The sequence below is a fragment of the Filicampus tigris genome, chromosome 1 (genome assembly GCF_054856515.1).
Source record: "Filicampus tigris isolate MCC_2025a chromosome 1, RoL_Ftig_1.0, whole genome shotgun sequence".
In the NCBI taxonomy this organism is placed as follows: Eukaryota; Metazoa; Chordata; class Actinopteri; order Syngnathiformes; family Syngnathidae; genus Filicampus; species Filicampus tigris.
The window spans coordinates 898,320-925,964 of record NC_141217.1 but is presented as its reverse complement, the minus strand read 5'-3'; the positions used below and the strand labels follow the sequence as shown (position 1 = coordinate 925,964).

At 43.6% G+C, this 27,645-nt stretch overlaps 1 protein-coding gene across 17 annotated transcripts in view; it reads left to right on the top strand.

Moving 5' to 3' along the window:
- The window catches only part of plxnb3 (plexin B3), a 243,701-nt gene that overhangs the window by 191,740 nt on the left and 24,316 nt on the right, over positions 1 to 27,645 (top strand). For 9 of the 17 annotated variants that reach the window (XM_086046166.1, XM_086046125.1, XM_086046116.1 and 6 more), the window contains 6 exons: positions 1,264 to 1,342; positions 1,421 to 1,524; positions 1,607 to 1,930; positions 12,341 to 12,507; positions 12,595 to 12,742; positions 12,826 to 12,890. In XM_086046166.1, coding sequence (XP_085902292.1) covers positions 1,264 to 1,342; positions 1,421 to 1,524; positions 1,607 to 1,930; positions 12,341 to 12,507; positions 12,595 to 12,742; positions 12,826 to 12,890 — 887 coding nt within the window. Of the gene's footprint in view, positions 1 to 1,263; positions 1,343 to 1,420; positions 1,525 to 1,606; positions 1,931 to 12,340; positions 12,508 to 12,594; positions 12,743 to 12,825; positions 12,891 to 13,529; positions 13,879 to 14,549; positions 14,735 to 14,879; positions 14,922 to 15,510; positions 15,659 to 15,755; positions 15,833 to 20,207; positions 20,356 to 20,498; positions 20,953 to 21,030; positions 21,058 to 27,645 lie in introns of all 17 variants that reach the window. The other 8 variants (XR_015088842.1, XM_086046183.1, XM_086046181.1 and 5 more) reach the window with 4 other exon arrangements.

Genomic DNA, 27,645 nt, shown 5'->3' with positions numbered 1-27,645 from the left:
ATATGTATATGTATATATATATATATATATATATATATATATATATGTATATATGTATATGTATATATATACATATATATGTATGTATATATATGTATATGTGTGTATATATATATATATATATATATATATATATATATATATATATAAATAGAACTTTGTCTTCATTTATTTTATAAGACACTTTTGCCCATAAAAAAAAACGTCTAAAATGGCCATTTAGGATTTAAGAACACAACTTAACACAATATAAGGCAGGGTACAGTGTATAAATTCCAAGGTATCCTCCCAGACATTTTGAGCTGAATATTTTCTTAGAATTATTTATGGAGCAAAAGTGTTTTTCTAAAATAAATGAAGACAGTTGGATTTTTTTTTTTTTTTTTTCATAATGAAAAAGACCTTGAAGTGCAATTTAAGGCACCTTCCTTTCAACATGGGCAGCACATTACAAAGTAATATTGGTCAACAAAATTGAAAAAGTTAAAAAGAAAGAAAAAGTACTGTAAGCCAAGGAACAGCTGTTGAAATACCAGCTAATGATAACAGCTGCTAGCCACTAACGTCAGAGACTTGTACCATATTATACAATGACAGCGTAATTAACCAGCGCTTTGTTCACATCCTAAATTACAGACTAAATTCGGGACGGCATTGCGTTAGTGTTGGTGGCAAGCGTTAAAACTGCCATAACGTCGAAAATGGAAATCATGTTAGACGTTACGCCACCACGTGGGCCAATTTCAAAGTAAAAGTCCACCAAGGCATTGGCATCAATGACTCAATGTACTATTTGGTAAGCTTTATTTTGAAGTTAGCCTTTGCGGAGGCAGTGTGTTCATTGAGTATGTTTGCAAAACGCTGTCGTACATGCGACTTACGTGTTATCTTGAGGTTTTTCAACTTCCTTTGCTGAATGCTGATTGGATTCTGCCCGTACCGATGATGATGATTCGTTGCAGTGCACCATTAGTGTGTACAGGTATTCAAATTAGCGTTGTGATGCAAATTCCGGTACGCATCCGTGATTTCTGTTGCGCATGCGTACCTGCGTACCAGTTATGTGCACCCCTGTCTAGATGTACTGTATTGCATGGCTTGGTGTTGGCTGTGGTGTGCAGAATGCAATGTTATGTATCTGCTCTTTACCTAATTCACTATTTGTCTGTTCCTCAACCACCTTTGCTGTCCTCCTCCTCACACTCAGCTATTTAGCTGTGACAAGTTTTGCAATCACCTCTCTCACTGTGTGCCTGTGGTCAGGTGAAGGACAAGATCCTGGACCAGGTCTACAGAGGAGTCCCGTTCTCTCAGAGACCAGTAGCAGACAGCCTGGATTTGGGTAAACATCTCTCTCACCCGTTAAAGCTCTATTTGACAATTACTTCTAACCACCGACCTTTATTTGTTTTATTGATAGAGTGGCGTTCAGGTCAGGCAGGACACCTGACCCTCTCAGATGATGATGTCACCGCAGTAATTCATGGTCGCTGGAAACGACTCAATACGCTGCAACATTACAAGGTAATGATTTTCAATACTACTTTTGTTTTTTGTTTTTAGCGAGATGGCTTAGTTCTCTTGATATTTCCTTCTGCCTCTTCAGGTTCCAGACGGAGCCACAGTCGCTCTTGTACCACGCTCCCAGAGTTCTAGTGGCGCTCGAGTCAATCAGGTGTTCCAGACTGGGGAGAGTAAGAGTCTGCACAGCATGTTTAGAACCCATGAGACCGAGAACCAAGTGGAACGTCTTGTTGTTGCTGTAGAAACACCAATGCTGGAGAGAGAAGAGGAGGGACTTCGACTTTGGCATCTGGTGAAAAGCAGTGAGGATCCTGATATTCCCAAACACAGGAAGAGCAGCATGAGGGAGAGAGAAAGAGCCAAGGCCATACCTGAGATTTACCTGACCAGACTACTTTCCATGAAGGTAATTTAGGAAACTGTGTGAATCACCTTACCAGAATGCTGTCATTGTAAGTAGGAGCAGTTGAATCTGTCTGTTTTTGTCCCGATTTTGTCCCTTCTCGACCAATAATGTCAAATGCCCAACAATCTTAGGTCTTATAAGACTGTCCTTTTATGTGAGGTGTGTTAAAAGTGGATTTATCCCGATAATAGGGTCCAAAACCAGTCGGAGACAGCACCTAAATAATGAAAAATGAACCTGTTAAATATTTTTTAACACAAATCTTCATGTGTGCGTGGGGAAAACTGAGTTCTCCTGAGCTAGTTGACTTTGCAAACTGTTATGTGACGGAATGTAGCCAATTAAAGTATCTCTTTGACTGATGAACAAGGACGCGCCGGTAAACAAACAAAGTCATATCCTACCCAATGCTCATCCACCCAGTTTTTAAACTGGTTATCCTCTCCCTCACTCAGGTAGTGTGGAGGCTATACCAGCCGTCTCTGGGGGCCTACTCAATGTCGTATAAATATGTTCCCCAGAAGGCAGGAAAAAAACTTTGTATTCTTTCACAATGAATGAGATATAACGCAAAGTTTTTTGCAAGGGGATGCTTAAAAAAGTAAAAAACAAAACAAAACACCAAAAATTGAGCGTTTTCTTTTCATGCACAAAATGTCCATGTGAGGGACGTTTCTTTACCTCACTAACCGTTCAAAGTCCTCCTACATTACTCTTTCTCTCTCCAACAAACTGCGGTTTTTCAAGAATTCCACACATTAGATACAGTTGTTACGTATTTGCTCTAGGCAATCATACAATCCATTGTAAAGTGAGGGGGACTACTTTTTGTTACTACCACCCAGTGTGTTGCCTTCACAGCGTGAGTTGTACTGCGGCACCTGTTTGGTAAAAGAGTACAGCAAACTACGAAACTGATGTTTGCCATCTTTATAAAGGTTATGTAAGTGATAAACATAACAAAACTGGCGACGAGAATCATTAAAGGACCCAAGGTGTGCTAACGACCAAACTGAACAAGTTCTAAAAAGTTTTGGTTTTTGCTTTGTGGACGAAGTTTGCTCACCCGGCAAAAAGCTAACTGGAGGTGCTGTGATCGCTAGCAAGACCAAGGTGAAGAATAAGGCCAACATGTCTGGAAAATTGAGCCACATGGACAACTTTGAGAGCACCATTGAGGACCGGACAGCTTATGTGGAACAAGTTGAACAGTATTGCCTCACTAACGAGATCAAAAATGAGAGAAGAGTGGCTGTACTGCTCAGTGTTAAGGGCGTGAAAGCGTACAACCTACTTCGCAGCCTCATTGCCGACAAAACTTTTGACAAGATAATGGCAATACTTAAAAAACACCTAAATTCAGCACCGTTAGTGATTGCCGAGCGCTTCAGGTTTCATAAGGGGAACCAAGGACCGAGTCCGTGTTGGAGTGCATTGCCGAGCTTCAGCGACTTACGGAACACTGTCAGTTTGGAGAGGCACTATATGACGCGCTCTGTGACCCTTTCGTCTGTGGACTGCACGAGCACACACAGAAACACCTTCTAACGGTGGACAAGATTACCTTCAATCGAGCACTGGAAATAGCCATATCAGCGAAAATAGCAGCAAAGGATGCAACAGAATTGAAAGGTAAAAATTCAGCAACAAGCTTTGTGTTTAAAATGCAAATTGAAGCCCTGTTTTAGATGCGGCAAGCAGTCACATGACCCTACTGAGTGTTGGCTTAAGGAAAAAGACGTCAGTGCATTTGTATACATGCATATTTATATAAGCAGTGCAAAAAGAGGACAAAGACACTGACTCAAGTTCAAATGAAGAGTAATTGCATTGCCTAGATTTATATGCTACAGAAGAGGACAATTTGATTTGGCTGACACCTAAAGTCAATGGAGTGCCATTATAAATGGAATTGGACACAGGTTCAGCACTCTCCATCATATCCTTTAAAAACTACAAGAAATGAAGATGTCACACAGGTGTGAAACTGAAGACATACCGTTGCCAAAAATCTCACCATTGGGAAAACTCAAGGTAAAAGTTAAATATGAAGAACAAACCTGTAACCTTGAGCTATTTGTACTAAAATATGGCGGCGTTAACCTATTTGGGCGGCGATGGCTAAGACAAATCAAACTCAACTAGCATGAGATCAAATCTATGAAGATTGCCTCCAAGCAGCATGCTTGTCGGGACGGACGCCCATTTTTGGGATGGAGGACGGGGGAAGACGTTTTAAAAAAGGGACTGACTAAGCAAGGGCGGAGGTGGTTTTTAATCTGACCCACTAATCGTCCCTCATGCGTGTGAGGTAGTCGCGAGTTGGCCAAAAATTCATGTCATCCTACTCGGCGAAATGGGCAAACAACCAAAATTGCCTCCGAACGCTTCAAACGCGCCATTAGTTACCCAACTGCGTATACTTACTTGCATTGGGAACGCTGTGCACTGCACACGTTCGGTCTGCATGGAGGGGGGAAGAAAAGGAAGAATGAGAAGAAGAAGGAGCGCTAGCATTTGACCGCGGGAAATCTGAAACCTGAATGCCGCAGCCGCTTCATTCGCGCACATCGGAAATGGGAGGGGCCTTGCTTGGTAGTAGACGATGACTGGCAAAACAAAAAAAAGGTTTCAACATCGCAGTCAAGTGGCCAACATTGTGCTAAAGCTAATGCAAACAATATTGCCATCTTGGTAAAGTTCAACACCTGTAAAAAACTAAAGAAAGAAAGTCAAAACATACGAGGTTTAACAAGCTCCTCGCCCACGGTTCTGCAAGCCTTGTCTCTTTTTTTCTTGTTCCGGTAGTGTTAACTTGCTGTGTCATATACTGTAGCTTGGGATGTCCAAACCGCGACTTACTCCATATTGCGCTCGCCACAAGACCCGCCGAGCGTAGAGGAAGCTGTGTGTGACGCAGTACTCCCCGATGCTGATTAGCTGCTGCGAGGCGAGGAGGGAAAAATGTTCATTTGTTTAGCCGTACCGAATGGACGAAAGGGTGGATTTTTGGTTCTTCGCTCCACGTCCCACCGCTCCAAACGCATCATCCACGCCACCCCGCACGCAGCTGCGCCCGCCCGCGCTAATTACATTGGCTTCAATTGAATCACACCGCCAGATTCAATTGAACATAACAGCACCGAAACTGCTCCTGCGCGATTTGTTTCTCCACACACGGACTGAGTGTTCCAATCGGCGCTCCAGAAACGGAGGGGAAACCTGCAAGCCAATCAACAACCCGACGGGCTGACCAACGGAAGCGCTCCCTGGACCGCGTGTCTCCACCCATCCGTTCAGAGACTAACCTCTTTCACGTCCGCTGCATTGACATATCACCAATGACCGCTGTTAAATAAAGCAGTTACATTACAACTCTCGACTCGCCCCCTTCTTCTCCATACTCACATACCACTTGTAGTGGCAAGCGGTTCATCAAGCTGTTAACCCAGAAGTGGGTGCCCATAAGGTAAGCGGATTGAATAGTAAATTAGCCAGCTAATGCACTTTAAATAAACCTCTGCCGTTAGCATCTCTCGCGCGGCGTCATGCACAGACGCTTTTTAAACATTTTTGCTGCGTGGGGGCCATTTTTGCTGGGTGGGGGCCTCCTCCTGAATCCGGGATTCGACCTTCCGACGGACCCTCCTCTCCAGCACCCCTGAATAGACCTTGCCGGGGAGGCTGAGGAGTGTGATCCTTCTGTAATTGGAGCACACCCTCCGGTCCCCCTTCTTAAAAAGGGGGACCACCACCCCGGTCTGCCAATCCAGAGGCACTGTCCCCGATGTCCACGCGATGTTGTAGAGACGTGTCAACCATGACAGCCCCTCAACATCCAGAGCCTTTATGAACTCCGGGCGGATCTCATCCAAGTCCACAAAACACACGTAGACTGGTTGGGCGAACTCCCATGCACCCTCGAGGACCCTGCTGAGGGTGTAGAGCTGGTCCACTGTTCCACGGCCGGGACGAAAACCACATTGCTCCTCCTGAATCCGAGACTCGACCTTCCGACGGACCCTCCTCTCCAGCACCCCTGAATAGACCTTACCGGGGAGGCTGAGGAGTGTGATCCCTCTGTAGTTGGAGCACACCCTCCGGTCCCCGGGGACCACCACCAATCCAGAGGCACTGTCCACGCAATGTTGTAGAGGTGTGTCAACCATGAAAGCCACTCCGGGCGGATCTCATCCATCCCCAGGGCTTTGCCACCGAGGAGCTTTTTGACTCCCTCGGTTACTTCAACCCCAGAGATAGGAGAGCCCACCTCAGAGTCTCCAGGCTCTGCTTCCTCAGTGGAAGGCGTGTCGGTGGAATTGAGGAGGTCTTCGAAGTCCTCTCCCCACCGACCCACAACGTCCCGAGTTGAGGTCAGCAGCACCCCATCTCCACTCTAAACAGTGTTAATGGTTATCAATATTGAGTTTCGAGATTTTTCCTGGTTATCAATATTGAGTTTGAAATTTTAGTATCGTGACAACCCTACTTGCATGATATAATTGGCCAGTGGCTCTCTGGCAGCGCATATATGTGGATTAAGCTGGACCCTTCATGGACCACGTTTCTCATTGATGCACACTCAAAGTGCCCTGAAGTCTTCGCTTTAAAGAAAGCTACTTCTGCAAAGACTATTAAGTGCTGCAAATTGTTTTTGTCCATACAGGTTTCCCTCTGCAAGTAGCAAGTGACAATGGTGCCCAATTTACGTGTGAGGACTTTCAGAGTTTCCTTAAAAGCAATGGCATAAGCCACATAATTTCTGCTCCTCACCACGCAGCTACCAATGGACTGGCTGAGCATTTTGTTCAAACTTTTAAGTAGTCCATAAATCAAGCAGGAAGGAGGAAGTGCCTCAGCTACAGAAAATTACACACTTAGTTTACAGATTGCCGACAGTAAGACAACACACGCCACAACTGGTCAGTCACCTGCAATGTTTATAGGAAGAAACCTAAGCTCAAGCCTGGATCTACTGAAGCCTGACATCAGCAAAATGTCCAAGATAAACATTATTCACCAACTCAATTACAATGAAAATTAAGAACGTTTGAGCTGAAGAAGATGAAGGCGAGGAAGGCAGCGGGTCCAGATGGCATCAGCCCCCAGCTCCTCAAATCCTGCGCAGACCAGCTGTGTGGAATTGTCCAGCACATGTTCAACCTGAGCCTGAAGCTGGGCAGGGTCCCCCAGCTATGGAAAACATCCTGCCTGGTTCCGGTGCCAAAGACCCCCCACCCGAAGGAGCTCAACAGCTTCAGACCAGTGGCGCTGACGTCTCACCTGATGAAGACCCTGGAGAGACTGGTCCTTGTCCACCTGCGCCCCCTGGTGAGCTCCTCAATGGACCCACTCCAGTTCGCATACCAGCCTGGCATCAGTGTGGATGATGCCATCATCTACCTCCTCCACACTTCACTCTCCCACCTGGAGAAGGCGGGGAGCACTGTGAGGATCATGTTCTTTGATTTCTCCAGTGCTTTCAACACCATCCAGCCCACCCTACTGGGAGACAAGCTGGAGCGGGCGGGGGTGGCGCACCACCTCACCACATGGATCCAGGACTACCTCACAAACCGGCCACAGTATGTGAGAACACAGGACTGTGTGTCTGACGTGCTCCTCTGCAGCACGGGGGCCCCACAGGGAACTGTCTTGGCTCCCTTCCTGTTCACCCTCTACACCTCGGACTTCAACTACAACACCCCTACCTGTCACCTGCAGAAGTTCTCTGACGACTCTGCGATTGTCGGCCTCATCACAGGCGGAGATGATCGGGAGTACAGAGAACTTACTCAGGGTTTTGTGGATTGGTGCCAGCAGAACCGCCTCCTGATCAATGCGGGGAAATCCAAAGAAATGGTGGTGGATTTCGGTAGGCGCCAGCACTCTTCACCTGCACCAGTGAATATCCGGGGAACAGATGTTGAGAGAGTCTCAACTTACAAGTACCTGGGTGTTCATCTGAACAATAAACTGGACTGGTGCGACAACACAGACGCCCTCTATAGGAAGAGTCAGAGCAGACTCTTCCTACTCAGGAGACTGAGGTCTTTTGGGGTTCAGGGGACACTCCTCAGGAACTTTTATGACTCGGTGGTTGCATCGGTCATCTTCCAGGGAGTGGTCACCTGGGCAGGCGGCGTCTCGGCCCGGGACAAGAAGCGGCTGGACAAACTGGTCAAGAGGGCCGGCTCTGTCCTGGGCTGCTCCCTGGACTCTGTGGACTCGGTGGGGGACAGGAGGATGTTGGCCAAGCTGTCATCAATGCTGGGCAACCCGGACCACCCCCTCCAGGGCACCCTAACAGCACTCCATAGCACCTTCAGTGACAGACTGTTACACCCTCGCTGTGCAAAGGAGAGATTCCGCCGTTCCTTCTTGCCTGCTGCTGTCAGACTCTTTAACAAGAACATTGTGTAGTCTCTACAAACTGGCGGTCATTAGTGCAATTGTGCAGTCCTGCACCTGAGCTCGTATCGTGCAATACCCAATATTCCCCACTACTGTAATACCGTGCAATACTCAACATTCCCCACTACTGTTAGTCTAGTTTTATTTTTATCCAATGCTGTTCCTTACATTTCACTACAGCACTGCAGCACTGTCACTTAGAGTATTTTTTCCTCTGTACTATGTACAGGCCGAAATGAGTGTTCCTCATATTTTTTATGTAGATGTAGGTTGGTGTGTATACACATGTGTATATACACATGTTACTGCGTATATCTACATAGGTTTGATTCTAAATGTTTGCCGTCAATGTTATACATTAATGGCCACATTATGCCGCCGCCCCTGTGTGACCTATATCTTTGCTACTGTAACAACGAAAATTTCCCCACTGTGGGATCAATAAAGGCATTCTTATCTTATCTTATCTTATCTTATCTTAAATTGGCCAGAAAATCCTTGCCAGAGATTATCAAAATCACAGTGACATGTGGCAGTTCTGTGGAGATTGTATCACAAACAGGACCGCTGTCACATACTGTAAGTGTAGTGCCTGATGTTATATGGCGAAGGCATGTTAACAAGCTCTTGGATGCAAATGGAGAAGTCAGTACAAAGTCTGCAACTCCAACTATGTCTGATGACATAGAGGAAAGTCCTCAGACATCAAACACACCCACTGTCAAGTTCTTTCACTCAATCGCCACTTGACAGGGACAATCTCATCTAAAGAGAGTTTGAAGCTGGGATTCACTCAAAAGACGAGGCAGCTTTTCTCTTTCTTCCTTTTATTTATTTCCAAGCCACCCATTTGGAGACAATGCACTTTGTTATATACACAATGACATAACCCCAATCACTGTAATGATAAATAACAAATCACCATTTTTAAATTGCAGAAATGACGACAATTATTTAAGAATTTTGTCGTGTAATTTAATTTAACCTACTTTTAATTAATACAAATCACCTTAATCTAATCAGGACCGCTTTTTAACACGAATTACTTTATAATCCCATATTATTGTACACACTTTATTACAGTGACAGCTACACCAATTATGATTTGCCTAGGATCAAAACCAATGAAATGCTTGAGTATTATGTCTAAAAAGTCATAATACATTTAAATCAACTTATTCTGCAATCACTATTCTAAGATTTTCAAACAGCAATATTTAATTAAAGCAAGTTAATACACTCAATATTGAAACAATGTAATTTCCACAAATACATTTGCGATCTAATCTCACTACATAAATTACCAAACTAATGGATAACTATTAGACCAGGTATCAGATGATTGACAGACCACACGTAGCTAGCCCGTGGCTACAGTAGCGCCCGCACAAACTATTAGTCTGAATTGCAAGAGTTTCTGATCAGCGTCCTACTGGCTACCTCTCTGGTGTTTATAGACACGTTTTTTCCTTGCTTGCGCTCTGGATTTGCATGCAAGAGTCCTTTTTGCAAAGATTGGATTGCGAGAGAACGCAATTTTTTTATTTTTATTTTTCCTTTCCACCTTCAGAGCTCTGTTGGCGGCCTACCCTATGTCTTTTTTTTTTTTTGTATAAATGTGGCTTTCCAAAGCAAATATTTCCTTGTTGACATTTACATGTACATTTATTTACAACAATTGCGTCTCCAGTCCTCTTCGGAAACACTTGACAACCACTGGCGCATTCCCAGAAGAACTTGGTCGTCGTTTATATATTCGTGCTGTCAAGCGATTAAAATTGTTTTAACTAATTGCCAAATTTTCCATAATTGATCACGATTAATCGTATTTTTCAGCTACAATTTTATGAAGTTTGGAACCGATATGTACTTGACTAACATGTCAATGTGGAAAAAAATAAAAGTAGATTTTGATTCAAAGACTGTTCTCATAGCTTTCTTTGATCCTTGAATGCGATTCTTATCCAGAAATACAACTGTTGAACGATACACCAAAGACGGACAACTAATGTGGTATTTGAATTTAGCTTTGCAAAGTGCAAAATCATTTTGGATTCCTCCAATGAGCCATCAAGTAACTTAGTCCATGTGAACCATTATCCATCCATCCATTATCTATACCGCTTATCCTCAAAAGGGTCGCGCTGGAGCCTATCCCAGCTGTCTTTGGGCAGTAGGCGGGGGACACCCTGAATTGGTTGCCAGCCAATCGCAGGGCACAGAAAGACAAACATCCGCACTCACAATCACACCTAGGGGCAATTTAGAGAGTCCAATCAACTTACCATGCATGTTTTTGGAATGTGGGAGGAAACCGGAGTACCCGGAGAAAACCCACGCAGGCACGGGGAGAACATGCAAACTCCACACAGGGAAGCCGGGGCCGGGATCGAACCCACGACCTCTGAACTGTGAGGCGGACGTGCTAACCAGTCGACCACCGTGCCGCCATGTGAACCATTAATCAAATTTAAATCGACATCTGAATGAAGCAGGAAGCCATTTTCAAATCGCAAAGGCTGGAATTTGGAAAATAAGACTTGCTTCAATACGTCTTTGCGACAGTGACTGTCCTCTAAGTTTGACTGCACAGTGAGCAGAGGTCAGCTACTACAGGAATTAAATAAAACATTTGTGGAATAAGAGTTAATCCACCTGTTTTTAGTCATCACTGGGGGTGGCCATTTTCTCATGTCTTTCGACTGAAAATGATATCACAGTTGGTCAGGGTTCACGTAACGATGACAGCTCACCTGTTCTCTGAAACTGAGCCATGATTGGTCGCAATTTGAGCCCTCAGGGCATCTGTGATGTCAATTTCAGTCGACAGAAGTGATAAAATGGTCTGTAATGGTCAAAAATTGATGGATTTTACAACTTAACTCATATTCCACAAACAAAATATTAATCAGAATGCCTTGTTTTAATTAGGGGGCCTGCATAGAACATATTCTGGAAAAAAAATATGTTTGGGTTGACTTCGTCTTCAATTGAAAAAACAAGCATTGGATTCAACTCACGCAAACAGCCCCCCAGCCCTTTCAAGCACGTACACACACGCATGCGCACACACGCATTCGGGCGACTTGTTGCTCAAGCTCCGCTTGGTTTTAGAACGACTAAAAAGATTGTTACTCTCTGCTCGGATGTCTAATAAACGTATTTTGTTAATTAAAATTCTGTTGTGGGTATATTTTAATGTAAATTGTGTCAGATGAATGAATGACAAACAGTGTGCCGCTGAGATTGTCCCATTAGGCTCTCGCACTGTGTGTGTGTTGTGCTGTTATAAAAATACATATTATTTTGTATATTAGTTTTCTAAAATTCTGCAATATTGTTTTGTGAGTATATATATTTATTTACGTAAATTGTGCTTAACTATTTATTCTTTTTTGATTTGGTTTGGAACAGCGCATTTCCTGTGCGAAGGAAATACGAGAGAGAGAGAGAATTAGAGCGCTGTTGTTCACGTCTGAGACGTAACAAAACGCTGTCCTGCCGTGTCGGTTCTCTTTAGCATGGAAGACGCCAGAAGAAATCCATAAAGTCAAACCTATATTGTAACCCGCCATACCACGGCCTCCGAAGATAAAGAAGAACAACTTTTGAGCGTTCCAACAACGTGCATCACGACAATCACTGCGGGGCAGGCGGACTCAGCCGTGCATGTGTCAGCCGAGCAATTCATCCTCATCGTCAATACTTTGAGGCAGATGTAATGCCTCCTCTACTATAAAGCTTTTTTTAATTTAATATACATGTATAGATCGCGGTGACCAGCAGCCTTGATCAAAAGGCGTCAAAAGGGGGTTGGATTAACACCGAGAATAGCACGCTAAACTGACAAACAATATCCTTATGTGTGTACCCGGCTGGACTAGATACTTAATGACCAGACCACTGTCCTTGAAGGAAGACTACCGTCCTTGAAGCTTATACTCACATTTTCATGGGTCAAGTAGTCCTGACACACTTGTCCACATGTGCACATAGGGAACTCTGCAGAAGTTCGTGGATGACGTCTTTGTTGCCATTCTGAGTGAAGGCGCGAAGCGCCCTCCTCCCATTGCCGTCAGGTTTTTTTTTGACTTCCTGGACGACATGGCGGAGAAACATGGCATTGATGACCCAGAAACAGTCCACATCTGGAAAACCAACAGGTGAGACACCAACAAGATGACTTGGGCAGCCAACCTGTCTGTATATCTGTCTGTCTGTCTAACCTGGCTGTCTGCCTGTACAACCAGTCTCCCTCTTAGGTTCTGGGTGAACATCTTGAAGAACCCCCAGTTTGTGTTGGATGTCCAGGTGACGGACAGCATTGATGCTGTCCTATCTGTCATTGCTCAGACCTTTATTGACTCGTGTACCACATCAGAGCACAAAGTGGGGCGGGTACGTCACTCGTGTGGCCGTTTACCCTTGACTTCATGTGTGCCTGACATGTAATCCCATGTGACCGCTTTATGTCCAATCAGGACTCTCCGGTCAACAAGTTGCTCTATGCCCGGGAAATCCCCCGATACAAACAGCTGGTGGAGAGGTGAGTTTCCATGGTTTCTTTGGCTAACGTTTAGCCCACAGTCCACACTCTAGGCTGTGTCCCACATTCACAAAGCCTTGCTTGAACAACTCAGATAGTACTTTAGCAACAGTTTAGGTTTTGGGGATGGTTTGCCATCATGCAGAGATTCTAAGAGGACATGGAAGAAAACAAATAAAGGTTGAATAATTTGGAGGGCGGTGAGATAACACAACAGTCATTCATGTTAATGTACAGTACTTCCTGGTCAAATTGGCCATTCTGACGTTAGTCCAAGCTCTCTGTTGTTATGTTGCCTTTTTATGTTTCTGAAAGAATTTGCCATAAAGTTCCAACAGGATCTTAAAAAGTCTTAAAATCATTGAATTTATGAATTTGGAAATAAAACCTTAATTAAAGGGCTGCTAATATGAAATCTCTTTGTGTTACGGTTTTTAGTCATAAATATGCATTTCCCCAACCTGACGAAGTTTACAAAGTTGTGAGAGAAACTGTCCATGGGGAAACAGTTTCCCGTTGGTATCAACATACAGTAGCTCAATCAGCACTTACAAACGGGCCGTTTCATTAGCCTGCAATTATATACGTCACTAACCACACACTAACTCGCCCCTTTTTGGTTATACGTCCCTCACTCAGCGTGAACGCCGCCCTCAGCCGACATACAATTGTGCAGTTACAAACTTACAGCAGGACAACATGGAAGCCAGAAAAGCCCATCGGAGCTGCTCTATACCACAGTGCACAAAGGCCAACAAAAACCTTTTTCTTCTCCCTACATCCGAGCCACAGAAAGGCTTGTGGTTGAGGTTTATTTATAAATCGAATGTGCCCAAAGACCTCCCAAAACGTGTTAGTTTGTGGCAAATATTTTGCTGATGACTATTTCAGCAATTTGGGATAATACAAATGTGGATTCACTGGACATCATTGGCTTTGCCTGGGATCAATACGAGCTCTCTCTGGAACTGGGAGCAACCCTGTACAAGTAAGTCTATTTTCGGAGTAATTTCCATCAGATGTGATATATTGTTGACTTGTTTGAGTCATTAGCTTTGCGGCTAACAACCTGGTTACTATAACATCGATGCTGTATTACAGTTATAAACGAATGCTATTTGTAATTTAGTTTTAGCTTTTTTTTTAGTCTCTTTCCAATCCTTTAAGTGAAATGCTTATTTGTTAACGTATTTCCAAATCTTGTGCTGCTGTTCGACATTGGCGTGTCATCATTCATAGAAGCTTTTCTTTGTGTAAGCTAAAAGTACTGTACTGTAATCGTATACGTTAGCTTTGCGGCTAACAGACCGGTTAATATAACATCGATCTCGAAGGGTGTGAGTATATAACACATGTTGTGAAACTCTTTACAGTTATAAATGAATGCTATTTGAAATTTAGCTTGATCAATGTCTCTTTCCAATCCTTGAAGTGAGATGCTTATTTGCTAATGTATTTCCAAATCTTGTGCTGCTGTCGACATTGTTTTTGTCAGTAATCAAAAACTAAATTGGCATGCTAAAATGTTTAATTCCTGACTTTTCCTCCCAGCAATGTATATATTGTAGCAAGTCAAACAAGACAGTTGAGCGATCAACACAGTTTTTATGCTTTTTATATTTGAGGGTTAATCTGTTTTATTAAATATTTTGGTAACAGGCCAGCACAACTCAGTCAGTCCAATCATCTGCTCAGCAGTCCCCCATTCAAGTAGCAGTGGTTCAACAGGCCATTGTTCACCCCCTCTCAAGGAGCGTTGCCTGCCAGATGGACATATTACCCACACGTTGTGTAGGGACTCAGCTGGCTTCGAGAACACTTGCAGTCTCACTTCAGAAGTAAAGGTATGAACAAATTCCAGTCTCCTTTAGAATGTTAAGATCACAAAGCAAATAAATAATTTTATTTGTGATCAAGCAATCAAAGCATACAGGAGTGATTCTCAGATATTTGTAGTTTTCTCAAAAATGTCTCTTTGGTGCTCTTCAGTCGAGGGATCAACGCAGGACTTCAAAAAACCTGGAAACTGAGGCAAGTTATTTTGAATTAAAAGGTATTTATTTTAACACGGCCAGTTGGAGAAAATGCCTATGCGTTTCAGCCTTGGTAGGCCTTTGTCAGGGCAAGCTTGAGTGATGATCCAGCCCAATCTGTTACATCTTCGTTTGACTATACACTACAGTCGTAAATCCAATATTATTTGAGAATGAGTGATGGTAGGATTGTGTTGGCATACAAACATTATGGAGCGGTTCCGCGAGACTTTGGTTATTATAACATTATTTGTGTGGTTGTTAGCATTGCATCTGTGGTGCAAAAAAAATATTAGCTTAGCTGCCTTAAAGTGCAGTGGTTAAATTAATATGTAGAGAAAATGTTTCATCGAAAAGGTACATTTTTTTAAAATAAACATATACTTTTAAAGCACTCGTAGAGTGCAGACCTCTGCTTAGCAAAATAATTTCCCCATATAGTATCCTTGACAGATTTTCTAGTTTTATTGTCCACAAACAAACACAGCCAGCAACATAACCTCTTTGGTGGATGTAATAAAAATTTGAGTGGATTATTTTTACATCAATTTAAATGTATTTTATTTATTTCTCTTCCACACCAAAAGGTCTTCAAAGCAATGAACCTCCAGTTTACTAAGTATGAAATATTTTGCCGGCATGCCAGATCTTTTATTGAACCGGCAGTTGATCAGCAGCGGCTGTGTGAAGAAGGCAAAGTTATGCTTGGCGGTGACATGAGTGCTGACTCCCAAGGTATTATGTTACTGGAATATTGCAAATATATGAAGTCTGGAGACTTAAGTTAAAAAGTGCACACTAATTTCAATATTTGAACAAACTATTTTAACAGGTCACTCAGCAAAGTATGGGAGTTATACCATGATGGATCTCAAGACAAACACAGTTGTGGACTTGCAACTGGTCCAGGTGAGATTTTGAAATGTGTTAAGGCTTAGGGTTAGTAGCCACATACGTGGACAGCACGTTCTAGCTCTTGTGTCCACAAGCCTGTGCACTGTGGTATTGTGGGTGTTTTGGACACATATGCGGGCATTTACACTGCCATCTTGTGGCCTCAGAAGAGTATTACATACTACAGTCAAAATAAAATACCGTCGTCGTGTGAAAAACTCTTATCTCCATTTTTGGAGATAAGTGTTTTTCACAGGACAGCGACTCTCTCTCTCTCTCTCTCTCTCTCTCTCTCTCTCTCTCTCTCTCTCTCTCTCTCTCGCTCTCTCTCTCTCTCTCTCTCTCTACATATACACATATATATACATATATATACATATATATTTATATATATATATATATATATATTTATATATATATATATATATATATATACGTATATATATATATATATATATATATATATATATATATATATATATATATATATATATATATAGTGATGATAAAATTGGTTAAATGCGATTAAATACTAAGTCTAATTTAGGTGAATGTCAAGGTGATCAGTCTTAAAAATACATTAAGTCTAATTATTGACAAGATTATTTGGGGAAAACGAAGAATTAAAGACGCTCGACTGACTTAATCTATCTGCGCAATCGTGTGTCTCTTCCAGAGAATTACCTTATCATTGTTATAATGTAGAGATGTCCAAAAAGAAGAAGAAAGAAGATAATCCTTTCGGCTGAGCAAAAGTTGCAAAGTGGAAAAAAGACTAAGTTTTTCTTCCTCCTTCGAAGACGTTTTACACACACCTCAGCACCACACGCCTTTTGGTTCAGAAAGAGCACTGTTGCTTTGAGACGCTGGCTTTTAGAGCCTCGTCTCACAAGCAATGAGATCATGGAACATTCCAGTAAATGTGGAAATGTGGAAAGTCCTGAACAAATCTATTTTCTTAATGTTTTGCAAAAAACATGGCAACATGTACTTCTACTGCCGAGAAAAGGCGTTGATCTTTTCAAACTGCTGGCCATCTGTTTCTTGTTCTGCTTTTCCGAGAAATCATAGCATCATTGCCAAGAAAGGGCGTTGTTCCCCTTTTTGAGTTGCTGGCCAACTGTTTCCCGTTAAAAGGCCTCGCAACAAAGAACATTTTGTTCTTGTTCAATAGTTCACAAAGTTAGACTTTTGACAAAATTCCTTTCACTTCTTATGCCCAAGCAAAAAAACATAATAAAATAATGTTCATACAAACATTGTTACAGTCAATCTCTCATGTAAACAATACGTATGACATTAGTTACTTTTCTATACACGTGATATTTTTGAGAGTGATAATACACATGGGGGCGGCACGGTAGTCGACTGGTTAGCACGTCCGCCTCACAGTTCAGAGGTCGTGGGTTCGATCCTGGCTCCGGCCTCCCTGTGTGGAGTTTGCATGTTCTCCCCGTGCCTGCGTGGGTTTCCTCCGGGTACTCCGGTTTCCTCCCACATTCCAAAAACATGCATGGTAAGTTGATTGGACTGTCTAAATTGCCCCTAGGTGTGATTGTGAGTGCGGATGTTTGTCTCTGTGTGCCCTGCGATTGGCTGGCAACCAATTCAGGGTGTCCCCTGCCTACTGCCCAAAGACAGCTGGGATAGGCTCCAGCACGCCCGCGACCCTTGTGAGGATAAGCGGTATGGATAATGAATGAATGAATAATACACATGGGCTAATTATCCTTAATCACTGTTACAAGCAATATCTATTCTAAGTGAGATAACATGTATGTTGCATGGAGGCAGAGGAAGGGGGAGGGGCAGCAGCTATCGAGCCATCACCCTCTTCGTCGCTTCCCTCGTCTTCCCCGCTGTCACCCATGTCAGTCACATACTCCACATCCTCGACCACAACCACATCATCAGCCAGAGGGTCCGCAGTGGGGTCACGGCCTTCCGACTCAGGGGGGGGCGGATCAGTTTTAGGGCTGGCTGAGACACAAGTACCACATTCCAGGTGAATTGTCATGCGATGAGAGCCATCAAACATTCGCCAGGTCATGCGAAGTAATGGATATACGTGGCCAACAAGAAAGCCACTGGTACCATAAATACCACTAGGGAAACGGGGTTGTCCCATTCCAACTCCTGCCAGGACATCACTGATGGCCGGGTCAGCAAATCCAGGCCATGACAACCTCTCCGGATCCAAGGAGCAATCACCATCTCTGATATAAAGCCCTTCAGGAATAAGCCAATTTTCGCTAGCTTGGCTTAGAGGTGAAGGGAAACAGCAGTGTCCCATTAAGGCATCTCCCACGATCCACGCAGATTGGAGGAAGATTGACCCATACAGGACACACCGCGGTCTTGGTATTATATCCTGTAAAAATATAAAGTAAACCAAAGTCAATGCAGCAACTCGACCGTTTAAACATTAATCGGTTTGTCTCTTTCGACAACGCAAACCTGTGAACAAGTTTCGCGTGGCAAAGTGTTGGAAACTCTAGGAGGTCGCATAATAATGCTCGGGGATCCGGGTGACAATGCCCGTTCCGCAGTGTGACTCCGAGGTGGGAGAGTAAAAAAGGCTGAATAGGTGAAGAACCAGGCAACTAAAACCAATTGATCAATTACGCCTAGCCAGAGGAGTAGGGATATGATTCCCCATACTACTCCCCATAAAACTAGACTAAACTCATAATGTACAGGGCCATAGCCATGGCAAGTATTCTTTCCAGTATTGCTGCACCATACATTACTTCAAAAATCATTATCGACGTTATATCCATTATAACCCAGCACAGAAGCAAGAAAGTTTCTGCCATTCCGGTGGGTGTTCTATAGTTAATCACTACTCGGTCATGCATGTATACCACAAACAGTCCTAGGCCCAAGGTGTATGTACAAAACACGAACCTTAAGACCAGGACCTTTGTCACCGACACAAGCATCACAATCGGCCTGATGCAAGTACCACTGGCCAGTACAACTATGACATAGCCATATCATAAAAATGATCCAAAATTCTATTTCACTACTCACGTTTCTCAGCGCGTCTGGTCTTCTATGTGTTCCATTAGAAGGGTCACTACAAGCCATGGCTCAAAAAAGGTTACCCTCCCACCTAGGAGTACTCGGTGTAAAGGTCGGAGCCCGTCTGCTCAGCAGTGAGTCAGGGCGCCGTTCTTATAGTCACGCTGACTACTCCCAGGGAGGGCCTTCTCTCGATGACGTCGTCGTCTCGGATTGTCTGAGTCGGGACCATTTCAGGACCCCTTTCTTGAAGATCACAAAGGCGGCAGTAGCAGCGAAGACGAAGAATAGTCCCAGCAGGAACGGATGGTCCAGATCTCACGAAGGCGTCTCGTAGCCAGGTGCCCACACCTGACAGTCCTTCAGCTTGCCACTTCCACGATGGTTCTAACAGCAACTTTGGCAGTCTGAACAACTGCGAGTCATATCTTCTCGTACCATTGGCACTCATGAAGGTTGATCCCATGGCCACATGTCATCCAATGTTCATAGGGAGAATGGCAGGTTCCATTATTGTAAATCTTGTTAGGGCCAACCCAGTCAAATCCAATAATTTATTTTCCTTCACACAAACCTTTCCTAAAAGCGTGTCCTTCGATGATTTGTACCAAAGGCTCAGGTTGTAGGGGAAGTTGTCTTCGATCGGGGGTTGTTTTTTAGGCCATAGTCTTTCCGCCATCTAATACATTATTGTCTTCCAGTGGAGTGTCTTCGTGCCCATTCTCCAGCACGCTCCTTGACCCATAGAGCACCTTCAATGGTGCGATAGTCATTATCTTTATATTTGTCTGCACATTCATCTTTCCAACTGGGTATATTTCCACAGGGTTGTTTTGCAAGTTCTATTTTGCAATTTGTTTCAGTTTGGCATTTCATTTTCCACGGCCTTGGTTGTCAAATAAATAAGGTCTTTTGGATGGCCAAGTGTCTCGTTCTTTGGAGTACACTATAGCCATATACTGGTATTGAACCCAGTAATACACTGATACATTCAAACAGGGTGTTGCATACTTCTTCATCTCATGATGGTTGAATCCCCACCAGGTTCTACTGAGGTCGCTGGTGTGGACTTCCATCCATGCTTGAAGAATTCCTTTTACTGTGCCGTTCTTTTTCAGGCTTGTATACATCGAGATGAAATTTTTTCCTTGAATCTCTTCTAAGAGACATCGCGGTGAGGTCCCCACTTGCCAATCTAGTAAATGGAGTGCGTCATAAATCCTTGTCACTACGCACTGGTCTATCTTGTTAAAATCATTTCTGGGCACATGTTTCAAATCATGATCCATGAGTTGAACCAAAAATCTTCTGTTTGCTGGTTTCAGTTGATATTCGTCTTTTCCATTTTCTGTGTATATCCATCTAGGTTCGTAAACCTTCAACGTTGCGAACCATATCCGGGGAAGGGACTCATTTAGCCAATGTTCGTAGTCTACTGCTCCTCGGCCCCGACCGACAGTGGGTGAGAGCTGCTTGCGAGGTTTCGAGGCAGACTCTACTTGGCTCATCACATGGTAATTACTCGGGAGGCCATTAGAGGCCCCACACGTAGTTCCTATATTCCAATAACAGTGGTTAATAGTTTTCATCAATTTTGCGCATTCCATTATGTCATGTGGAATAGTCACGCTTCTTTTTCGTCTTGGTTTCCTCATAGGTACTCGGGGGTTGGTGTAGCAGGTCCTGCTTGACTTTGTTCATCTTGGTCGCCCTTCACCAGGGGTAGAGAGCAGTGTGCTGTTGCCCCCTGTATTAGATGTCGAGCAGTCGAAAGTCAAACAGCTCCAGCATGGTTCCCAACTAAGGAGTTGAAGTAGGCAACTGTGATTTAATGGCGTTGCCATGGAAATAAAGCCTTTCTCAGTGGATCATTCGGGTTTCCACACCGAGTACCCGTCACTACGGTCGGGTAAAGGCTTACAGTTAGTGTTGGAGTACCATCTTGTTGCTCCGTGTGATTGTTGGGTTTCAATCCGTATCCAATTTCTTTTTACAACTTGGGGTTGTGTTGTATATAAACACAAAATGTCCACTTCAATTTCTCTTGTCCAGGCGGCTACACTTTGTACCACTAAGGCTGCGGTGAAGAATTTCTTCTTTGACGTCCAGGGGTAAGTAGTCAACTGTTTTAGCAACTTTAATCCTCATGTATAGTTCGTTTTCAACAATTCTGTGATTTCTACTCCTAGCGCCAGCTTAAAGTCACCTTTACCCAGGTACGTAGGGTTTTCTTTCTTAAGTGCTGCCAATTGGTCAACTCTTGTTGAATTCCATGTTTCTTTTGCACTGTGTTTGTGTGCCATCAGACAAGTTTGGTTGTATAGTTTTGTCAATCCATACCGTACCGCTATCAATTTCATAGAGTCGACGGGGCTGCTCGTTCCATTACCAGGGCTAGTACCATTTTGAAGGCGGGTACCCTTTGCAAGGGTTTGCATTTCTGCTCCTGCGTCTACCAAATAGGGTACTTCTTCCATCGTAGTGTAGAGATTGTCTCCTTTTCGATAAACTCCTTCCAGGATGACCCGCGCCTTTCCTTCCATTACTGACTGGGCTCTTCTGAGGTCGCAGCCTTGCAAGCCTCATGAAGAGCCTTCTTTTCTTCTGGCGTCATTTTGTCATATTCGTCTTTGGGCACATAACCTCCGGGGCCTGTCTTCTGGGCTGTTTGCCGTGGCTTTGCCTGGGAAGTTTGTTTTTGACTTTTAGTTGTCTTCTGCTGCTGAGGCCTTGAGTAAGGTGCTTTCTGCGAAGACTGCTGCGCTCTTGAATCAACTGTTGATCATTCCCTCGTGAACGGTTGGCAGCCGGAGCAGTTCTCCGCTTCTCATTGTAGTGCTTGGTTAAACGATCCCATTGTCTAATGGAGGCCTCAATCTGAGATATTGTGCTATCTGGTGCCATCTTCACGAGGATGGCTTCGCTTCCCATTTCGATTGTAATCAGTCTCAAGGTTTTGATGTATCTTGTTGGAGTCACTACTTGCTTCAGTTTATGCCACATGTTTAATAGCGTGACTCCTTGCTTCATATGTTCTTTAGCCCTAGCTATGTGTGCATCTTCATCTTTTTCATCATCTACCCATCTTTCATAGACCTCTTGAGCCGTTTGGTTGGGTTCGATGGGGTTGGTGATGATATATTGTAGCCATAATTTTTTGGCAGCTTGAGCATCTTTAATCATGGGCCATATCTTGTATAAATATGCCTTGACAGTTTCTTTCTGGCTTTTAGGGCGAACCAGTTCCTTTAAAGCCTTGAATTCTTGCATGTTTCTTTCTGGGTCGCCTGGCATTGACACAGTGCCAGGTCCCAATACAGTTGTCCCCAGCTGAGTTCGATACTGCGAGGGCTGGTAAATAGAGTGGCCGGGAGCTACCATTGTCATTGTTCCAATGACATCTTGATCCAGGTCATCATCAGCCTTCAACTCAGTCTCAGCTTCCAGGTATACCGTTTGCTTAAGTTTTCTGAGCAAAAAGTCATACAATACTGTCACGAAGCCTTCTCTGAAGTTCTTCGTCAATCCGTGTATCCCACCAAGGTATGGTAGATAGGGGTCTGTAAAATATTCAATGCTTCTCCATAGATCACCTTCACGTTAAGGACTGCGTCATCATCCAGCTTCTCCAGCCAGGCCGCTGGGTATGGATAATCCTTCTGTCCGGCTTCTGGTATACAAGCCTTCCTTCCGTCTCTCGTCTCCACGTACCATAGCTGTAGGTCTCTGGCCAGTCTTTGCGAAGCTTGATGGATGTTGAGCACTGGTTGTTGTTTCTTGTTTCCTTTACGCTTTGCGCCTCTTACTACTTTAGGGGGTCGATCATCCAGATCAGTAGGGACTGCGTCCGATAATATCGAGACCAGGTCATCTTCTCCGGGGCCTTGCTCAGGGTTAGGTCCAGGTGATGTAGGGGATATCACAAACTCCCAGTTTCCCACATCTGGGTCGCTGTCCTCCCCTCTCTCACCCTTGGATCCCGGCAAGGTTACCACGGGTCCTGACGGGTCTCCCTAAATCCGTGGTGATGATTTTCTTTTTCTGTCTGGTCTGTTCACGGGTGTCAGCGGGGGCAAGTCCCGGTAAGAGTCACCTTCCGCGTTCGGAGTGGATGTAGTGGGACTGAATGTCACAACAGGCGCTCTTGGGCTCCCGATCTTTTCCTGTTCCGCTCGCGGGGGAGAGGTCCTTCTCAGGGTCCCTCCGCTTGGTGCTGTCGGTTCATATTCTCCCACTTCCATTCCAGTAGCAGGTGACTCAGGGCTCTGCATCATGTCACTCGCTTCTGCTGGAATTGTCGGCTAAAAAGGGCTCACTGGGCAAGGTTGGTTGAGGTGCGTCTCTCGGCTTAGTCTTGTGTTGCTGTTGGATTTGCAGGTGGGTCTGGGATATCTGCAGCGTCTGAATCAACAGGCCCTCCATAGCTGTATTTATCCTTTCCCCTCTTTGTTCTTTTGATATTACTACAAATTCGGTCCCATGTACTGATATTACTAATGTCGAAATTTGCAGTCTGAAGGCTCCAACAGCCACCGTTTCAGCCACTTTTCATAACATTTTTCCAGATTTTATTCCGTTTACATCTATCACTATCCTCAACGCTCCTTTTTCTATAGCCCTGTCTATGCCGCTTTCTAAAGGTTTTGTCATTTTTCCCAAGTGCTGGGTTTGTTCGTTGGTTGTCGTCCATTTCTCCATGTGAACATGGACTATCATGTAATAGGTCGATTTTCCGCCGCTGGTTGTCACGACTTGGGCTCCTTCATTCCAACCCGAGTCTCTATCTTGTATTACTTCTTGTAGCTCTCTTACATATTCTTCTCGAGCAAACAACATCAAGTTTGCTCGGAACCTCTTGCTATGTGGTCTATACTTTTCGTCTGTGAGCACTACTAGGGCATCCCCTACGATTTTCCAAGGGTCCCCTACGCAGTGGCACATTACTATCCCGTTTCCGACATTACATTTCTTGGTTGTTTCTTTTGATAAAGGCGGTAGAGGCCCTGTTCTAATCAGGGGACTCATTTGTTGTAGCATAATCTGCCCTTTCGCTTGCTTGTCGCGGCTTTCCACCGATGTTAATTCCATATCGTCATCATCTTCATTTTCACTAACTGTGATGATGGCTTGTTCTCTTTTGCTTTCCACAAGGGCTTTCACTCTTTCTATTTGTTCTTGGATTTCGTGATATTGTGGTGCCGCCTTTGTCTTTTGGTCTGTCAATTCGCATTCTATTTCTGTTATGCTTGCTAACATCACCACCATTGGATCCCACGTGTGGTCCGTGCTGATGAGTTCCACCACGTTATACGTTTTTAACATCTGCATCCACCATCCCATCCATTGTTCGATTTCTCTTCTGGACTGACCCGATTTAGGGTGATTCACTATTATTGTCATCAAGCCTGTTCCTTCAGGCCTTTCTATACAAAAGAGGCAATTTCTTTCGATGGCTTCTTTCACCCTGTTTGGGAGCTCATCTGGGGGGATGGATGGGTTACAGGTTTCCAATATCCTCTTCTTTCCGGGTGGCCATTGGCCTAGGCCTCCTTCATATATTACTAGTCTTACTGGCAAATTGTGTTGTTCTATAGGTTGGTTTGCAAATCCTCCCATCCTCGGTCCGGAGGGACCCGGGAGGTCATTTGCATTTTCCATACTAGTAGCCATTTTTCTTTAGCTATTATAATCTGTAACTTGTGTGTTCTGTAGCCCGCTTTGCTATACTATAGCGTATTCGTAAGCCCGCTTTGCTGTACTATAGCGTATTCGTAAGCCCGCTTTGCTGTTCTATAGCGTATTCGTAAGCCTGCCTTGCTTGGTTGTAGTTGTAGGAGTGGAGCTGCTTATTTCCGAAGCCTTCCTTTGCGCTCTTGTTTAGGGACGTACTGCAGCTCCTGGTTACTCAGTGTCACTTTATGTTGCGTTGCTTCTCACACACAGGAAAATCACCTCGAGCGTGTAATTCTGTCCTCGACGGTTGATCTTCTCTTCTAAACGGTGGGATGCTCACTTTGGTAGGGGGCAAGGGGACTTCTTGATACACAAGTCGTTGCTCCAACGGTTGTAGCTTGTGTAGTTTTTACTCTGGTTTTGTCCTTGCAGCAGGTCAAATAGACCAAGATTAATCCCACAATTGTCAGGAGTAATCCAAGGTAGGTTAAAATTCAGATGTTGAAATAAAAATTCAAATTTATCCAATGTTCCAGAAAGCTCATCAAGGCGTTTGCCTCAAGCTTGTAAAATCAAATTAGTCCAACAAAAACAGGAGTAATCCAAAATGGGTTATAATCCAGTTCTTGAAAGAAAAATCAAAATTAGTCCAACACTTGAGGTAAAAGAAAAACAGTCCAAAAAGGGTGTTTCTCCCTTGTAGTTGTTGCTCACAAAAGTCTTCCAAATTTGTTCAAAAAGGTAAAAAGGAATTGTAGGGGACTAGGGGTTGGAGAGGAAAAAGGAAAAAAGGGAACGCCTATGTCGGCAATTAGGGAAAAGGGACGGTAAATGTCTAAGGGAACGCTGCAATACGACAAAACGGAATAAGGAATATGAGCCAAAGTTGGAAATCTAATGTAAGCTACAAAAACTATAGGTAAACGCGCCCAAAATGGAAAACCAAAATAAGTCAAAGTGTAGTTTATCATTAAAACGGATTAAATAGTTTGCTTCCAAATTGTCTTAAACAATTCGATAGCTGCTTCCTCTGCAAGCTTCTTGCACAACTGTTCCTCTGTCAGTTGTTCTGTTGTTTTAATGTCCCACTCGAAGATTCTACTTCTTGCCACCCAAGGGATGACGCAATCCCTTGACACAGCCCCCTTTCGCATAGCATGCCTTGCAGCTCACTCTGTAAGGAACACTATCATTACCTTCACCGCCGACCAGAGCAGCAGGTCGCGGCTCAGGCCCATTCACTCTAGAATGGTCTTTTCACACTCACACTAGCGTGTGAAACAACTTCGGGTGACTGGTCGCCGTTTCTCTGACTCAAAACAGTTCTATCTTTTTGCCACGAGTCCGCTCTAGACTTTTAACAAAAAGTTATTTTCCGGGAAACACTGTTCCTCAAAGAGACTATTTTTGTGCCAGCTCAAGGTCAAGCGTTTTACAAGTTTTCGTGCCCAACACTTGATAAAATGCCTACCCGGGTTCTTTTAGGGCTCTGATCGATTCCCAATTTTACGTAATAAATCGATAAAGCCCCACGTTGGGCGCCACATGTCAGATTCCGCTTACCCGAGGTACCAATCGGGAAAGGTCCCTATGCCAAATCTCCGTTCAAAGGGTCAGAACTCTCCTTTTCCCTCGCCCGCTCTAATGCGGTCACGCGAGGGGACGGGAGCTCTTTAAGTCGGTGTCGAGATAGATTCGCCTAGGTTTCTAACTGCCCGAGTTATAGAAAGCCAATCAATCCGATTTTAATTCATTTATGTCTTCTTTAAGAGTAACCTCTTGGAATAAAAGAGAATAAAACGAACACTTTCTTTTCACAGCAGCTCTATCCCTTGAATCAATTGCATTTGTTATCGACCTAGGAAGGTTTAGGTGTTCTTGTTAGAACCCCTCAGATTTGTTAATTAATTAAGCCGGAGTAACTATTACTTTTCAATAACACTATGCCCGGTGGTGAGGGGGTAACTGTACTTCCACATAAGAAGGTTGAGTGGATATAAATAATAATAAGAATGACAAAGATAGATACAATTTTAAGAGATTTAATGAAAATAGTAATTATTCAAACAATGATTATCAATCAATAATCACTCCAGTTTTACGTGGAATATAATCAGTAATCAGATAAATCACACGTTTGAATTATTACAGAAAAAGTCCCAAGTAGATTAAGTCATCAAAAAGTTACAATCTTTGATAGAAAGTAAAATTGTAATAAACACTAAAATTGTACGGATGGTAAATAGTGATGATAAAATTGGTTAAATGCGATTAAATACTAAGTCTAATTTAGGTGAACTTCAAGGTGATCAGTCTTAAAAATACATAAAGTCTAATTATTGACAAGATAATTTGGGGAAAGCGAAGAATTAAAAGACGCTCGACTGGCTCAATCTATCTGCACAATCGTGTGTCTCTTCCAGAGATTTACCTTATCATTGTTATAATTTAGAGATGTCCAAAAAGAAGAAGAAAGAAGATAGTCCTTTCGGCTGAGCAAAAGTTGCCAAGTGGAAAAAAGAGGCAAAAGTTTTTCTTCCTCCATCGAAGACGTCTTACACACACTTCTGCACCAAACGCCTTTTGGTTGAGAAAGAGCACTGTTGCTTCGAGACGCTGGCTTTTATAACCTCGTCTCACAAGCAATGAGAGCATGGAACATTCCAGTAAATGTGGAAAGTCCTGAACAAATGGAAAGTCCCTTGTGGTTGGGACTTTCCAGCCAGTCAGCATCTATTTACTTAATGTTTTGCAAAAAACATGGCAACATTTACTCCTACTCCCGAGAAAAGGCGTTGTTCTTCTCGAACTGCTGGCCATCTGTTTCTTGTTCTGCTTTTTCCGAGAAATCATAGTATCATTGCCGAAAAAGGGCGTTGTTTCCCTTTTTGAGTTGCTGGCCATCTGTTTTCCGTTAGGGGCCTCGCAACAAAGAACATTTTGTTCTTGTTCAATGGTTCACAAAGTTAGACTTTTGACAAAATACATTTCACTTCTTATGCCCAAGCAAATAAACATAAAATAATGTTCATACAAACATTGTTACAGTCAATCTCTCATGTAAACAATACGTATGACAATGACTTTTCTATACACGTGATAATACACATGGGCTAATTATCCTTAATCGC